The 17565-nt window shown below is 45.5% G+C and overlaps 1 protein-coding gene across 9 annotated transcripts in view; it reads left to right on the forward strand.

Annotated features, from left to right (window-relative positions):
• TRIM9 (tripartite motif containing 9) overlaps positions 1 to 17565 on the forward strand; it is a 93301-nt gene that overhangs the window by 40602 nt on the left and 35134 nt on the right. For all 9 annotated transcript variants that reach the window (XM_070419784.1, XM_070419801.1, XM_070419815.1 and 6 more), the window contains exons 2-4: positions 6189 to 6284; positions 8132 to 8254; positions 16900 to 17010. In XM_070419784.1, coding sequence (XP_070275885.1) covers positions 6189 to 6284; positions 8132 to 8254; positions 16900 to 17010 — 330 coding nt within the window. The remainder of the gene's footprint in view (positions 1 to 6188; positions 6285 to 8131; positions 8255 to 16899; positions 17011 to 17565) is intronic.

Raw genomic sequence — 17565 nt, forward strand, 5'->3', positions numbered from 1 at the left:
TGTTACTAAACAGGTGGTAAATGGCATTTGTCATAAGCTTTGGGTGTGAATGTTTGTGTGCGTGTGCACACAGGTCTAGCACTGAGATGGGAAAGGGGTAGGAAAGCGGATGTAACTGTTAGATTAAAAGTCCATAATGTCTTCCTTCTTTCTGTCTTCCACACAACTTATAGGGTCAGGTTCACGATAAAAGGGGTGAGATTTGTTTCATGTGTGGGATGTGCCAGCTCAGGCAGGGGAACACGGACCTGCGGGGGACATGCTTCCCTACTTATCCTTAAAGTTAGCCTGAGCCTTTGAAGGGCCAGTTCTTTGGGGTTGTCCCAGCTCTCCTTCCGTCAGAGCTGGGGTTGGCCACCGTCAAAGGTAACAAAGCCAAACACCAGGTAAAGTGGTAAGGACAGATTTTAATCAGTAATATACCATCGCAATAGGGAAAAGAGTCCAGCCTTCACTGATCTCAACTTTAATTTGTAGAGAGGTAACTGGGTATTTTAAGGGGAGAGTGAAGGAGGAGGGAGGGACGGAACTCAGTAACTGAGTCAAATAAGGGAAAAATTACAGAAAGTGGGAAGGAGGGGTTGGCTCATGTGATACCCACCTGGGTTTGCTAACTGGTGTTTATCGGGGTTAGGCTCCTACCCTCCCACAGAGCCTGGGAGACGGGGAATGGGGAAACTGTCTTTAGATGGAGCCTGGAACAAACAGTATATTCTTCTGACAGTCTTTCTCAGACAGATGCTCTAAGGGGGGATAGTGTCATCCTAGGGATGTGGCTTTGAGCAGTTAGAAAACTAATTAGTGTTTTGTTCAAGTCTTTCTAGGCAAAAGTGGAAGCCTAGTTGACAAGCACAGCTCAGAGAAGCTTGGCTAGAGTTTAGCCACAGAGAGAATCTTTGTCACAGCCAATGAGAAATAAGCAGTTAGTGGACCAAATCCCTACCCATCAGACCTCTCTGGTGCCAGTCTTATCCAAAGCCAGGAGCCTACTCTACTGATGGGAGATTTCATACACACACATTCACATACTCTCTTACACCCTTACACACTGTACACGCATACTCACACACATATACACATACAATCACATACAGTTTCACACACTCTTATACACATAGAGCCTCACCCACACTCAGATCAGATGTTCTCTCTCTCTCTCTCTCTCTCTCTCTCTCTCTCTCTCGGCTGGGCTGTGTGTTTCAGTTCCCAGGCTCAGCTACTCGGCTTGCAGATTGCAGCCTGTTCAAGCCCTAGCCCTGCTGCTGGGCTGAAAGACAGGGTGGCACCTTCCGGCAGACCAGCCTCTGAGGCTGCCTCCCCATGTAACTGCAGTGAGCTGGGACTGGGGTAGATCCGGGAACTTCCACCACCAGGGAATCCAGAGGAGAGACCCCCTCGGGGGGCAGGAGGGGTGCAGGCAGGAAGAAGAGGAGCTTCAGCTAGAAGGAAGACAGGCCCTTGGGTGGCTCTGTTTGAAGGTTCCTCGGCTTAAAGCTTCACTGGGTCAATTCTCATGTGTTCACCTCCTTCCATATTCAGCCTGGTTTCTGCCAAGGTCTCAGGTCAGTAGGTGAGAAAGCCAGGACTGGACCCCGGTCCAAAGCTGCTTGCCCCCTCTCTTCGACAGGGATCCTTTTCAAGTTCACCAAAAAAAACTTTATGCAGGGAAAAAAACGTTGAACATTTCACAGATTAATTGGCCATGCTATGGTTTCCATACGGTCTGATTGTTAAGCATAACAAATCCCCTTATCAGCTCATCGTCTTTGGTTTTACATGCTCTTACCACGGGCTGCTCTGGTTCCTTCCTGCATGGGTGAAGGAAGAGCTCTCTGCTTTGGGAGGGTGAGGCAAAGAGCATGACTTTGGAGTCAGACGAGGGTTTGTGTTTTGGTTCTTCCACATGTGAATGGTCAAACCTGAGCCCAGCTGTACCCCTCTGAGCCTCTGCCAATGGCGGGGTGGTCACTGGGATTACATTGGGCTCGTAGTAAAGGCGCCCGTCAGAGTGCTTGGCTTAAAGTAAATGGCCAATATATTATAACTATTAGAATTTCTTGCTTTTACTTTTTAATTATATAATGTCAGTACGTAGTGAGACTCAAACATCAGTATCTCTTCAAGAAAAATTGTTATTCCCCTGGGTGGGGTTTGTGGGGGGGACGACTTCCTTCAGATCACATTGCCTGGATTGTCGCTTTGCTCCTGCATTTTGTGTTGGCCTCGGTCCCTGGGAAGGAGGTGGATGGGGCTGCAGTCCTGAGCAGCATGCATTGTGACAGAGCCTCCCTGGGGAGGCAGCAAGGGGTGCCTGTAACTTCAGATCCCAGGCAGCCAGGAAGCTTCCTTTGCCCCAATTTGTCTCCATCCAATAGTCGCAGTAAATTTGGGGAGCGGGGGGGTGCGGGAGGTGGACACATGAATAATGTTCCTGGTAGGGAAAGGAAGGAAGACCCTGTCTTCTGTGTCTGCTTGCTTAGCAGCTGGGCTGGGCTGGGTGGATGCACAGGCAAGTAAGGAGTTGGTCAGGATGCATGGAATTTCCTTACCCACTAGCTGAGCCTAAATCATAACAGGCTTTGAGATACCCTTCCTGTGCACTCCCAGGCTGAGCCCCGGCTCCTGTAACGTTCTGTCCTTTGGGAGGCCAGGGGAGCCAGTCCGGGCAGAGACTGGAGAGGAAATCAGGAGAGGAGGGAAGGGGGAGGCAGGGTTCTTTGTTTCTCTCCTCAGGCTCCGGACAACTCGCATCCTTTGGGGAGATCTTGGCTATTCAGAGCATGCTCTGAGCGCTTGACTGGAAATTTGTCAGTGCTTCTCTGGCTACATCATTTTCCCACTCTCATTCACTTTCTGATCATGACACTTTTTCAGTAAATTTGAAAACAAATATCCAACCAATCAGGATGTCATTGCCAAGGCATTATAAACAGCTTGTAATGGCGCGCACCCATAACGAAAACACACACTAAATATTTGCATCTCGAGTGTGCAGGTATGAATTTACAGGGCTACTCTGTGGTCCTGAGTACAGAATATCTCCGTTAGCACAGAGCAGGAATTTAATTGCTTCTGGGAAACAAAATCCATCAATAATAAAGTTCTTCTATGTCAGATGGAGTTTACAAATGTGATCAAAAGACTATCTTGTAAAAAGAACACACACATAAATCCTTACAATGAGAAGAGCGTTTTCCAGTGATACACAGTTTCCGGTGTTTTTCATTGTCTCCTGCTCAATTTCTGCAAGTTAGCAAAGCTTCAGAGAGAGGTTTCTAGATCTTTATCTTATAATGCAGTTGTTTCTCAAATTCCAGAACACTCATTTGCCAGGTAGAAGGCATCCTTAGGACTTAACATAGACACAAAGAGAGGAAATCTGCAAATAGATTTGGCAGCTCATTTATTGCTTTGCCAGATACAATCCTGAGAGTGGAGGAGGCCAGCATTCTTTGTCAACGACAGAATAATTTTACAGCAGCACTTGGTCAACAATTCTTTAGTGGGAGGGGGAGGTTTGACCTACTTTATACAATTAATTGCAAAGCTGGAATGCAAGAAATTAATGTAACTGGAATGTAACTGAATGAATTTAGCTTCTGTACTCCAACCTCCAAATGTTACTAAGGTGAAGGTTACAATCAAAAGGGGGAGGAAACTGGGGTGGCACAGCCAGCTTTTGCTCATTCAGAAAAAGAAGGGCTATGAGTTAGTTCCGAAGAACAGTGAAAAATGCCTCCTTTGGAATATGTCTCTCATTTTATTGCTTGCTCTTCTGAATGAGATCCTCTCCTCCCTTCATCCCTTGGGCTCTTGGAAAAAGTTCTTGAGGAGAAAATTTTACCCCAAATTATAGTGCAGTGGGGACCTAGTAATAAAGAACTGAGTAGCCCTTTCAGCAAGTTGAAAGGGTTAAAGAGAGTAAAACGGGGCAGAGAAAGACTTTTGTGCTTAGCAGATATCTTGCAGAAAGCTTGCAGCCTTGAGCACAGCATAGCTCAGATAACCAGAAGACACCTGGCATGGGAGGAACCAAGGACAGACCAGACCCTTATGTCAGCAGAGCGGCTCACAGCCAGCAAGGATTAATAAAAACCTATCTCTCCCTGCTCTCTTCACTGATGCCTTTCTTGGTCTCAGCCCACCTGCACCCAGGTGGTCGGAATAAAATCTTTTTTGATACATTATGGCCTCGTGTCATAGGTGCGCGACCCCGGCCCACTCCAGACCTTTCACAAGTGTAGTCTCATTTTATGCTTTTTCTTATTCTGTTATGTTGTTGGTCTGGCCTCCCAGAGTCTGAGTACATAAATCAAGGCACAAGTGATAAAGTACATTCTTCTACAGGAATCTCTTCTTCAAATGTCCCCAGTCAGTCAGCAGGCATTTGTGAGCAGGAAGGAAGAAGGTAAAAAAGAGTTAGAAACAGTCAATGTTTATTAAGCATGCACCATGCACCACCGTGGCTTTAGGGATTGTATATCACACAATGCCCACAACCTCCAAGAGTAACAGTATTCTTCTCATTTTATGGATAAGGTAAAACTATGGGTAAAAGTTTGAACAGCCAGTAACTGGCAGCATTCATTAATGCAGAATAGTTCCCTTAACCACTACCCTTAACTAGCAGGAACTTTCACATTAGTGAATACACTAAACCCTCACAATAATCCAACTTCAAAGTATCATTATTATTATTATTATTCCCATTTTGCCCATTGGAATAATTCAGCCACAAGTTAACTTTCTCAGGGTCACCCTTAGTAAGGGCCAGAGCCAGAATTTAAACCCTTCCAAAGGCTTTCTTTGTTCTTTCTACTACTCTACATTGCTTTCACCAAGCACTTGGCATGCATATTCTCAAAGAGATTTAGTGCCCAACTTTGTATTTAATAAGGCAAATATAAGTGCAAAACATACACAGGACCTAGAAATACAATTTTAAGATTCTGTCTCTTTTCTGAGAGGAAAAAGTGGATGGGGCATTGTGTTGGCAAGGAGGAGAGTGGACTTTCGTTTTCAAAGAAGACATGTGGGAAAGGGCGTTTGTCTCTGTAGTGTACAGGAGGGATGGAGGGACATGCCCAGGCTGCCAGGTGATGGGATTTTGTATCAAGTGCAATGGTGATGGTTGCAAGTGATGGGAAACTCCAGTGCAGGGACTCAACCTGGAGTGAGTTTAACAAGAAGCCTAGTGGTAGGAGACCTCAAGTGTTGGTTCAGCTGTTCACAGATGCCACTGGACCTTAGGCTCTTTCTCTTTCTACCCCTGCTCCCTTATCAGGTTGGCCCTCTCCTCTTGAGAATCACAAGAAATTTGTCATAAAGTCAGGAACAAAAGGGAAGAAGAGTGCATCTGTGACACTGGGACCATGTTTGCAGAAATGCAGAGGCTTCCTCAGACTCTGCCTGCCCCAGATGACTCCCACTTAGGTCTCATCCATCAGGGGTGTGTCCCGTGGCCACCCCAGCAGACAGGGAGGCTGGGAAAGCAAGTGCTTCCCTGGACATGTGCCCCCAGCTGAACTGCTTCCCTATACGGATGGGGTAGGGTGGGATATCACAGACAGCACACCTTGGTTTAGGAGGCTAGTGTGGAGAGGAGTTAGGCAACAGGGCTATCCTTGGGAGAAAGAGGATGTTAATGAGGAAGAATGTCCTTGTGCCCTTTGTAGTTATCTTTCCATTTAAGTTATCTTTCCATTCAGAGCATCACACTGGGATGCTTCCTTCCTTCCCTCATCCTGTTCTTGACTCTCTTCACTCCATCTGCCCTGACCCCACAGCAATAGGCCTTTGCGCTAAATAATGTTGATAATTATCAGATCATCTGACTCTGCTTTTTAAAAAAAATTCTTGCAAATAACAGGCATTGAATAAATTATTGCTGAATTAATACTTAATGAGATGAGGAAATTCCAGGCAAATATCAGCGGGCCAGGGCCTTTGACTGCATGGCCAGAAGGTCTCACTTCATCAGAAGAGAAGCTACTCGAAGCCAGTGGAAGGCATCTGGAGGTCTTTGATATCAGAACCCACATGTACCAATGTCGGCTAAGTGGCCTGACTCAGACAAGAGCAATCTGAGGGGGCCGAGGACTCCTGGGCCTCGGGTCAACACTGCCCTGTTTGATCTTGTTGCTGTGTCATGTGATTACAGCTCCATGTCTTCCTTCTTTGTCTTGCAGAGCCAGCTATCCCAGGCGCTGAACGGGCTGTCCGACAGGGCCAAAGAAGCCAAGGAGTTCCTGGTGCAGCTCCGCAACATGGTCCAGCAGATCCAGGTACCTGAGGCAGCAGCACCTGAGACAGGCAGCAAACCCCATAGGACAAGATGAAACTATGTGATGAGGGAGATTGTTTCATCTCTGTTATTTCTATGTGTTGTGGGGAAAATCCCATTTCTTTTCTTCTGCTCTGTCTCTTCCATTACATACAAACACACATACAGACCAGCTTCTGACATGTTCTTTCTTGAGGTGTTACATTTGCCAGTAGCCAGAAAGAACCTGGTTTTCCAAGTAGTTCCCATCTTCCACACAGAGGTCCTAATTCTCCACTGCTGTGTATTTAGAAAGAGGTCTACTTCTCTGTGAATGGAGAGCCATTGTTGTTGAGTTTTTTAAACTCTATAGGTTCCCAAAGCACCTTGCAATGATTATATCTTATCAAATGGTAACAAACAAATCGCACTTACTCTTTTTTTTCTTCCTTCCTTCTTCCCTTCCTTTTCTTCCTCTTTCCTTCTTTTCTACCCCAGAGTGATGCTTCTCCTCTACTTAGATACTTAAATATTTTTCAACCACGATCTCCTGGTGACTATAATTTCAGATTGCTTTATCTGGACACAATGACCAACAGATCAGCCAGCATCTGGACGCTGGTGAATTCTTGCCTAGAGCTAAAGGAGAAGCCATAAATTGCATGACATGCTAAAATAATGACTTTCTGCACTATTTACCAGAGAAGTAACCTGAGCTCTTCCCTCCATTAAATTGTCTTTCTGAACTAATAATTAACCCATGTCAAGGCAGAAATGGTTTTCTTACTGTAAGTCAACCTTCTTTCTAAATCATCTCACACTGATTTCTTTGCCTATTTTTGGCATATGTGCCCGTGTTAAAATTTCTAATTCCTTAACAACCTAATAGTTGTACATGTCCTTCTATTTCTCAAGCAATAGAGCCTCTTCTTTGCTTTTTCTGGCATAAAATATGCAGCCCCAGGCTCGCCTCTGAACCCCACCTCTTCCTCAGACAAAGCTTTCCTTCTGGTCCAAATCAGAGCCTGTGAGGAGAAAGCTCCCCTCTCCCTCCCAGTATTGCCCTGCATGGGACAGAGAGCGCTCTTACATGATGTTTTCCGGGGGCTTCTCTGAGAACTCAAAGCAAGTGCCACTAAAACCAAAACTTAACGTTGCTTATAATTTAGAGAAAGAGTCGCTTAAAATGAATGTGTAATGAATTAAAAAATGTAGCTCCAGCGTTCAATGTAAGCGCCCTGGGGAAGCTGTCATTCATTCAGAATGTGGCCCCCTTCCCCCACAAGCTGTTGGTTCATGTCTGACTGTAACAACCTACCCGTTTCTGTTCACTTGGCTTTCCTGACTGAGAGGAGCGCTCTTGTCCATGATTATGCTTACAAACTTCAGGTGCCGTCTGATTATGGTTTAATATTGAAGACCATTGCCATTCTCTTTCTTATTTCTTTCCCCGAATTCAGTGACTCTTTCATCTCTTGTGCCTTAACAGTAGCCACCCCTCAGGCAACCAGCCTTTCTGAATGTCACCTTCCACCAAACACAGCTGAACATACGCCAGCCTTCAAAAGGGTTCATGTGCAACTCTGCAAACAAAGCTTGATTTTATTTAATATAATTCAGACTTTGGAGACGATTCCCTTTTGCTAAAAATAAGTTGATCAAGTGATATTCTTCCTTTTTGATCTAAATTTAGAGCAAAACACAACCACTATAGAATGAAACTTATACAGTTACTTTTGAGATGGCAAATGTGCATTGTGGATAGAGCTCTCTTTCCTTCCCTTCAATGGGGATCTCTACCCCACAGTGGACAGGCAAGCTCTGTTTTCTCCGGCGGCTTCTGGCTGAGATGTGTGCTCTCTCACACAGGAGAACAGTGTGGAGTTTGAGGCCTGCCTGGTGGCCCAGTGTGATGCCCTCATCGACGCCCTCAACAGGAGGAAAGCCCAGCTGCTTGCACGTGTCAACAAGGAGCATGAGCACAAGCTGAAGGTGAGTGCTGGGCTGTGGGGGGACCAGAAAGTCACGGAGCTGGGCTCCAAGGGCTGTGACAACAGGCTAGACGGGAGGGGGAAGCAGGATGCCCACAGCCTTGGGTGGCCAGTGGCCTGGCTGGCAAGGGGTGGACATAGCCCTTTATTCACCACTCGCTTCTTCATTTCACTCATCAATATTAGTGGAGTGACTCCTCTGGGTCAGAAATTGCTTTGGGTACAGGCATAATAAAATAAATAAAGATCCCTGCCCTCGTGGGGCTTATATTTACCAGGACGGATAAATAATAAGCAAGATAAGTAAGGAAGATCCAGTATATTAGTGAAAAGTGCTAAGAAAACAGTAAGGAAACAGGGCTGGGGAATACTGGGGATTGTGGTTGAAATTTTAGGCAGCGTGATCAGAGTGGCCATGCAGAGACGTAAAGTGTGTTTGAATCGGGAAATGGAGCCTGTACTTCCCAGAAAGCAAACAAGACTTGTCTTAACTTTGAAGTGAATCGTGCGTTTGGACAGCTGTACACACTTGTCATCACAAGGTGGAATCAATCAATCAGTTACAAGTCTGGGTCCCTATTGGCAGAAGGACTGTCCTGGAGCAGGTGATAGCCCTTCACGGCCCCATTGGAGCAGGACAGCAGCAGCTGAGAGCAGGCGGGGTCGATGGGAAGAGCCCAGCTGAGGGGAGCTCAGAAGGAGGAAGTCACCACAGGTCCACATACATGGCCAGCAAGCCTGTGGGTGGCAATCAGCAGATGGTGGGTGTGCAGTGTTGGCCTGGGGTTGGGTGGGGGGAGAAATGAGGTATGACCATAAACTCTCTGTTGGGGTCGGGCGGTCGGCATCAGGGAGCTTCCATAGTGGGCAGCGGTGAGTGGGCACAACCGCGGGGAGCTGAGAGCTGGTGACCATTGCAGTTAGTACCAGGTATCCACGCAAGTTTGGGACAGGATCTAGTCCAGTGATGACAAACCTTTTAAGCTCAGAGGTGACACGCGAACTCATTTTTTTGGTTGATTTTTCTTTGTTAAATGGCATTTAAATATATAAAATAAATATCAAAAATAGAAGTCTTTGTTTTACTATGGTTGCAAATATCAAAAAATTTCTGTATGTGACACGGCACCAGAGTTAAGTTAGGGTTTTTCAAAATGCTGACACGCCGAGCTCAAAAGGTTCACCATCACTGCCCTAGAAGATAAGAGAACTGCCCCACGTCTAAAAGACTAGGATCCAGTAGGAGACCCAAGGAAAAGTTTGAAAATGAAGAAATAAGAGAACACAACTGACAAGATTTTAGACTACAGCTTGGTGGCAGGGAAGCTTCAAGCCAGGCCAGTACCCAGTTCGTGGTTATGAGAAACAAGGCAGGAAACCAGATGCTAACAGAGGCATGGAGGCCTGGGCAAGCCTGCAGCAAGACTGCCATGCTGAGCCCTGAACAGCAGTCACCAGTCCTTCCTATGTGCCCCACCCCCACACCAGGACCTAGAGCTCAGGCGCACAGGGGGCCGGGCAGCACCATAAAGAGTACCATTTCCCCTGGAAGATGCCCGCTTCTCCCCAGGGGTGAAGAAAACCCCCACTCCAGCTGCCTCCTAAGGCACCCTCCTCCAATGCCCACCTGTTGCTCCTCAAAACACATGAAGAGCCACATACCTGCTTCTTCCTTCCACAAAGCCAGGGCCCTCGTGTGGCTGGAATATAACCCTTTCTCCCCTGCCTCTGTGACTTGCCCAGCTGTCACTGAAGGGGCCTGTGGAATGGAGGCGGACAGAAGGCTGAGCTGTGACCAATGGGCCCAGCCCAGAAGGGGCTGACGAGAGCTATGCCCATGATGAAGGCGGCCAGTGAGACCTCCTCTGTCGCTGGGTCAGAACCATGTCTCTGAGCGTTCCTGGTGAGATGGCAAAAGCACAATTTGATCAAGGAGAGGCACGGCAGAGTCCTTGATAGAGAAAACTGCACATCCTGAAGTTGAATCTGAACCAGGAGTGCGGAAAGGAAAGATTGCAAGGCTGGGGATTAAAACACTCCTTCCAGAGAGACCAATACTGTTTCCTGGTGCTGAGTCTAACTGGAAGAACCTCCCAGGTTCATCTTACAACCAACTCGGGCCCTGCCTGGTGGAGCCTGTGCCCTGGAGCTGAAGGTAACCAGGAGGCCCTGGGCTTTCAAAGGAGGCACCTGTGTGGTGCTTAATTCGCAAAGTGTGGAATAATGGCTAGTTTTACCTACATGTATTTCTCTAGCTCATCAGTTCCCAGACTCCAATCTCCTAAACTTTAAAAGTCTGGGTTCAAGTTATTTGCTTTTGAATTCCCTGAAGGACCACTGGGCTGTGTCTCATGGCAACATGTGTAGTGATTCCTAATATGTGGGGAAGAAAGTGGGAGCAGTATTAAAACTACTGTTTTTCACCCAAAAAATTCCCTGAAAGTTTTATCAGGTGGAGATCAATCTTATCGATTTAGCTGCAACAACCTGGGAAATATTTCTACTCCATAAACATTTTCCTCCAAGATAGTCACGTTAGGTCTGAGTGAAACATTCTCCAAGAGTCGCCATTTTTTTAAACTGAATTAAAATCCAGACATGCTCTAACGTGATTCTATAGTTGCCCAGGGAGCAACACAAGAATGAGCATTCTTGGCAACCAAGCCCCGGCTTTCCTAATAGCAATCGCTCACACTCGGGGCACCTGCGTTACAGGCGGCACTGTGCAAACCGTGTTGCAGGGACCAACTCCTCAGTTCCTCCCAACACCTCCACAAGGTCATTCTTACTCTTATCCCCATTCTAGAGGTGAGAAGCCATGGCACCATGATATTAGGAACTGGTCCAAGGATCCAGGATTCCAGTGCTGGTAACCTGGCTTCAGAGCCCAGAATCTGTACTGCCACTGGCTGGTAGAAGCACAATGCACACAGAAGGCCTGTCCCCACCCCCACCATCTCATCAGTCCGCCAGCACCTAATGCCCACCTGCTAGGAGCTGAGTGCTGGGGGGATGGGGAGGAGCCAGGGAGGAGAGAGGAGGTGGCTCAGGATGAGACGTGCCCTTCCAGAGCTTACATTTCAGGGGATGAGATAAATCACACCCACAGAGGACTTCAACAGGCAGAGAGTGAGCTTTCAGAGGGGAGGTGGCCAGAGCATGGAAGTTAGGAGGAGGGTACAATTACTTGCAGCTGAAAGAGTCACAGAGGGAATCACGGGAGAGCTGGCCCTGGCGTTGCCCAAACTTTGGGAGGTGTGTGCTCGTGGCAGCTTACCTTCTCGCCTGTGGGAATCGGCAGAGCGTGGAGGGAGGCAGACGGTGGTTAGCACACTGCACCCCGGCCTTGCTCCATCCGGGTAATCATGAGGACTGATGCACGTGTTCTGATTCTGCCGCTGCTCTGGCGTTATTAACCGATCACCACTCTAGCCCTTCATTTTAGCAGCTTCAGAAAGCCAGAACTCTGGTTGCTATAGCAGAACTCAAGATAACCTTTTGAATCAATCGCATAGAGTGATCTAAAATAAAAACACAGTTGTCTCTAGGAAATGAGCCGTACAGCTGGGGTTTTCCCTAAATAATGGGCCAATGGTTTTAGTATCTAGCCATAACATTGTAATGTTTTCTCAATGGAAATGTCTTTTCTAAAATGTTGTAGACACTTTCCTGGCATTATAAAACTGAACACAGCGAACAGTTTGTGATAAATTATATGGATGGTGACTATCGTGGCAACTTCAAGTTTCCTATTTGGGACGATGTAAGGGCAGGAATCTGGATGGAAGAGGAAATCAGAGATTAAGAAAGCATCACTTATTTATATCAAAAGGTGGCAGAGGGGCATGAAGCTCCCCAGGCCCCTCCTTAGTGCTGCCTCTGCAGATGGTACTGTATGAAAACGCGTTACAGGCTGTGCTGTGGACGCAGATGGAGACCACACAGGAGCGGTTTTAACGCATCACTGGGGCTCCGGCCCGCAGGGCGCACGAAAGCTCTTGGGGGCTGCTGAGCAGAGGGGCCTGCCCTCATTTCACTCTGCCCAGGGCGGAGTTCCCTGCCCCAGATCCCAAAGGGCCATGGAAACCGGAGACAGGTGGCTGGGTGTCCCCCGCGGCAGCAAAGCTGTTCTGTCTTCTGTCTGGAGCGATTTGTTTCTCTGCTGTTTCAGCTGATTGTATCTGTCACTGCTTCTAAAAACAGCCAGCAGTGCCGTCGCCGGCCTCCCTGTCTCCCTCGCTGCTGTTCTCCTGCCTTTTCCCTTTCTTGTCACTTCTGTTGCTACTCAGATTTGTGAGAAAGGACTGGCCTTTCAGGGACATCACTTGCCAAGCACAGTTCTTTCTGTCTTTGTAGGCTAACCCATCCCTCACAGTCTGGCAGGAATCATCTTATGGTCTTCCGCTTCCTTTGGCCGAGTTCTCTGGGGAAACTTTTTGCTGACAAAGAGGAGAGTTGTGTGTGTGTGTGTGTGTGTGTGTGTGTGTGTGTGTGTTCTGGCAACTTTCTCTTCCTGAGCAATCCAAAAGGCTGGGGGTGCTGGAAATCAAGCGTGTATAAAGACAGCCTTCACAGTCTGCTCAGGCCCTCTCTGAGAGCGCTGATGGCTTGAGCACATTGAGCAGTTCTGCTTCAGAGGCAAGATGGAGCTGAGTGGTGAAGAGCCCAGTCAGTCTCTGTGTCAGAGAGAATGGGGTTTGAGGACACCCTTTATCATTTACTGGGTCTCTAACTGTGGGCAAGTGTTAAGTCTCCATTTCTTTTACCTGTAAAATAAGGCTGAAGTAGTCATCACTTCATCTGACATTGAAAAACGCTGAACACAGAACCCAAAAAATATTTGCTATTATTATTGATGTTATTAAGGAGAGAGAATGACTGAAAATCTGGTTTCCCTCAGCACACTGAAGAAGGGCTCCTAGAGGCTTACTCTTCATAAACCATCTATATATATAAAAGCCTACGCGATGGTTACAACCAGTCAACTGAATGACCAGTTGACCAGTCGCTATGACACATACTGACCACCAGGGGACAGACACTCAACCCAGGAGCTGCCCCCTGGTGTGCAGTGTGCTCCCACAGCCAACCTCCTGCAGCCTGCCCTGATCAGCCACAATCACCGGCCAGACGGAAAAACCCCACTTATGCACAAGTTCGTGCACCGGGCCTCTAGTAGTTTATAGTGTAGGATTAGCCTATGCATGGGTGTCGCTGTCTCTGAACCTCAGACATTCTTTAGTGGCCTGAGTTTATAATTGATCATCCTACAAAATAGTTCACAAAGTTGGGTGAGCTATTTTTAAAAGCTTTTTTTAAAAAGGCTTTGAGACATATGCAGATGTGGCCATATTTTAGGAAAACTATTTGAAATGTAAATCACAGTTGATACTATTTTGTGATTTGAAAAAAGCACTGGGAGCCAAATATCTGTTTTCAGGATGTGGTGAGCTAAAGCAAATGCCTGAAAGCTACTGGAGAGAAGGAAAGCTTTTGAGATTTCAAGAAATATTACCAGGTCATATTTGGAACTCCTGGGCAATATCCTCCTGACGGACAGATAGACTGGATCCCAGGTTCCTGTCCTGTCTGCATGTTTGTTAACATCCTTCCCAGGTCTGCCCTCGCTGAGCAAGGCCCTGAGTATTGTCCTCTCTGTGAGATCCTCACAGGGAATTTGTGACAAGTTACAGTAAAATGTCTCATTAATGAGATCTATGCTTTTCTCAGGAACTTTACAAACGCTATTTTTCATTTGCTAAACCCAAAGAAATATCAGATAATTATTGTTATTTAAGTAATGTTCAGAATTTGAAATAATTACCTTAAGTCTATTCTATCTCCAACATGTTTTAACGAATTCATATGTTGAATAGTGTGTGATAGGTGTCTTAATTACCTTTCAACTCCAAGATCCTCTGGAAAAAGAAAGTTATAGTTATTCAAAAATATGCTGGGGAAGTATAATCTTTAATTTCCACATGTGGCTGGTAAAACATACCAACAAAATTACTCAGTGAGAATGCCGAGGGATATTGACAAAGCTAACTGTTTTATGTAGCTTTTCATATTTATAGAGGGTCTCCATATCCCAATTGTAATTATCTATAGAATACTTGATTTTGAATCGTACTGTACTGTTGGATTTTGTGAAAATCATTATTATTATTGTCATCATTATCTTTGTTATTATTTATTATGTATTGCCTGTTATGGTCCCATTATGTTTGTTAAAAACTACTTATATGGCCATATCACTGAGTACAAATTTACACTAGGGATATTATTGGCTTGTCAAACTGCTTACTTCAGCTATTTTACCATTGATTCATAATAGGCGAGAGAGAGAGAGAGAGAGAGAGAGAGAGAGAGAGAGAGAGATTGGGAGGGAGGGAAGGAAGAAAAAAGAAAGAGAGGAAGAAAGAAGGAAGGGAAGGAGGAATATCTGCTCAAGTTCACAAAGAATTTTAAGATAATTATATAGCATTTGACTGGCTACAGCTATTACTAGAAAGAAAAGGCAACAAATTTAAGCCAATAATCAGCTCAATCCCAATAAAACTACTACTGGCTAAGAGTTCAGTTAATCTATTAGAATGAAGACATTTGGAAAAATTAGGCACACTGTAAACAACTTCAAACCTTCAGCTGCTCTCATCAGAACTCGTTAGGGGCCCAACTCTAATAATTAAGCCACAATTATTATTGATTGCAAGCCTGTTATTATGGGCAATTCCTTTCAGTTTCATTTGGCAAATTCTGGGTCCTTCCAGCAGCTCAGGGTCATCCGCTCCCACCATGTAGGAGCAAAAGTCACAGAAGGTCTGTATGGTGGCATGTGACCAAATAAAGATGTTCTTTCTCAAAAAAAAAAAGTTTCAGTGAATGTAATGATAATATGGGAGATAACATTCAACTCTAGGAAAATAACAGGAGAATTCTTTATTGTATTCAATGAATCTAATGGCCAAGGTGCCTCACCTGTAACTCACAAATGAGTCAGTTCCAAGCATTAATTGGTTATCTTGCTTTAAGACAGTGGTTCTCAACCTTGGCTGCACATTAGAATCACCTGGGGATCTTTTTAAAATCCTGATTTCTGGGCCTCATCCTCCGGAAATTCTGTTTCTTTGTTATGGGGTGAGGCCACAACATTAGTAACAAAGAAACAGAATTTCCAGAGGATGAGGCCCAGAAATCAGGATTTTAAAAAGATCCCCAGGTGATTCTAATGTGCAGCCAAGGTTGAGAACCACTGCTTTAAGACATGATGGTACACATAGAAACTCCCCCATTGACCAAAATGACCTGTGAAGAAGAAATTCAAGCATGCATCTTTAAAGTACTTGTACCTCAAATAGAAAAAAAAATGGATTACCTTATAATTAGGGGAATTGGTTTTAAACTGTGATGGGATAGTATACATGATATTTTAAAAGAATTTCTTGAACCAGGAGAAATAGAATGTTAATATGTACTTAGACTAAAAATTCATTAGTGGTATCCCTCCAGATGCTATGATGAGCATGCTATGAGAAAAAGTATTTATTAAAAAGAAAAAATAAAGAGAGGTGAGATGATTTGATTTTTCCCCATCTCCCTTTCAATTTGGAAAGTATATGTAATAATCTTCAAAGGAAAATAAATTTATAATAACAAATGGAAAGAGGGAACAAGGAAAAGACATCAAATAATTAGTTAAACTCCTTCAGTTATTATCTATGAAATCTGGACTGCTGGATGTTTCTGAGGCTTTTGCAAAGTAGCATGAATATCCGCATGTGAGTGACTGCGATTCCCAGGAAAATCTTGTTCAACTCTGTGCTTCAGAAACCACCTCAGGATTTGGGTCACTGAGCAGAGGACACACAGGATGAACATCTCTGAAGAAAGAAACTTTTCAGGGGCTGTCCTGCGTTTGACACTGGGCAGAGACAACTTCCCAGACACAGAAACTGCCTTTCTAGGTTAAAGCTGACTCACAGCTTGGCAAATAGGACAGCCTTTAAAACTGCTTTCCAAAATGAGCTGATTCTAAGTGGGTTATTCTTAAAACGTAATTCGGCAGCCATCTCTCTCTGGCTTACTGGTCATTAGCTCATTGTTTTCCAACAAGTCCCACCTCCTCCCCCACTCCACCACCCACCTGAAGAGTCAGATTGAGACAGGAACTGGGTTCAGATGGTGATGTCTGCTGTTTGGAAGGGACAAGAAGCGGTGGGAGAAGGTGGGCTACTGTGTTCCAGAGCAGGAGCTGCAGCCGAACCTCAAGCGGCTCAGCTCCTTCACAAACTCTCTGTGACCCCCCACTTCCAGCAGCTCAGGGTCATCCGCTTCCCAAGAGGAGAGTAAGGGGGACCTGTGGAAGATGTCCTTGGAGGTACCAAGGTAGCCAGGTTCTCATGATTTCAATCTGCAAGACTTTCTGGTGGGTCCTGTTGTTACAAGTTTCCGTAAGAGCCATTATCCAAGCTGTCCTCTGGGGTCGTTGTCCACAGCAGACATTGCCACAAAATAGTCTCATAAACTCAGTTTTGCTCCATGATGCTCTTGGATTCTGGTTTGAAGAAGCTTCCCAAAGTCCCGGTTTGCTTCTTTTCTACTCTCTGCCATTTTTGGACCATTCTGTTCTGTCATCGATCCTAGGTGGTTCGAGATCAGATCTCTCACTGCACAGTGAAATTGCGCCAGACCACGGGTCTCATGGAGTACTGCCTGGAGGTGATAAAGGAAAATGATCCTAGTGGCTTTTTGCAGGTAAGTATCCATTAGTTTCTGCTTCAGATCCTCAGTGCCCCATGGGATTGACTCTACCAAGGCCAGATTCCGACCAGTCCTAAGTATGAAAGGTTTCTATCTTCTTGGCACCTCCTGCTGCCAGTATGTCCATGATTCCCCCCCAAAAAAAGTGACATTTTTCAATTCCTTGGATGTCTCGTGATTTCTTCAGTATTAGTTGTTTTAGTGAGATGCTATGATGTCAGTTGAATTTTATTTAACTTTCCATCCCAATGATTAAGGGACCTGTAATTAAGGACCATGTAGATCACGTGCAAGTCACTTCCTGCCAAACTGGCCAAGAATGACAGAGACTAAATATAAGAAATGAAAGCGCTCTCTGCCAAAGAATAGAGTGATACATGAAGAGGATGACATCTTCAAGTGTAACAAATCCCATTCTACAGGTTATCATAGGCAGCCTCTCTAAACTACTTGTAGAACTCATTTCCAAGTATGACAGGGTACCCACACCTCAGGTGAGAATCAGGGTTGTTGGTTCTAGTAGGAGTCATTAGTCACCAACATAGCATT

Source organism: Myotis yumanensis, unplaced genomic scaffold, assembly GCF_028538775.1.
Source record: "Myotis yumanensis isolate MYYU_CA2020_CCGP unplaced genomic scaffold, mMyoYum1.0.hap1 SCAF_1, whole genome shotgun sequence".
NCBI classification, from domain to species: Eukaryota; Metazoa; Chordata; class Mammalia; order Chiroptera; family Vespertilionidae; genus Myotis; species Myotis yumanensis.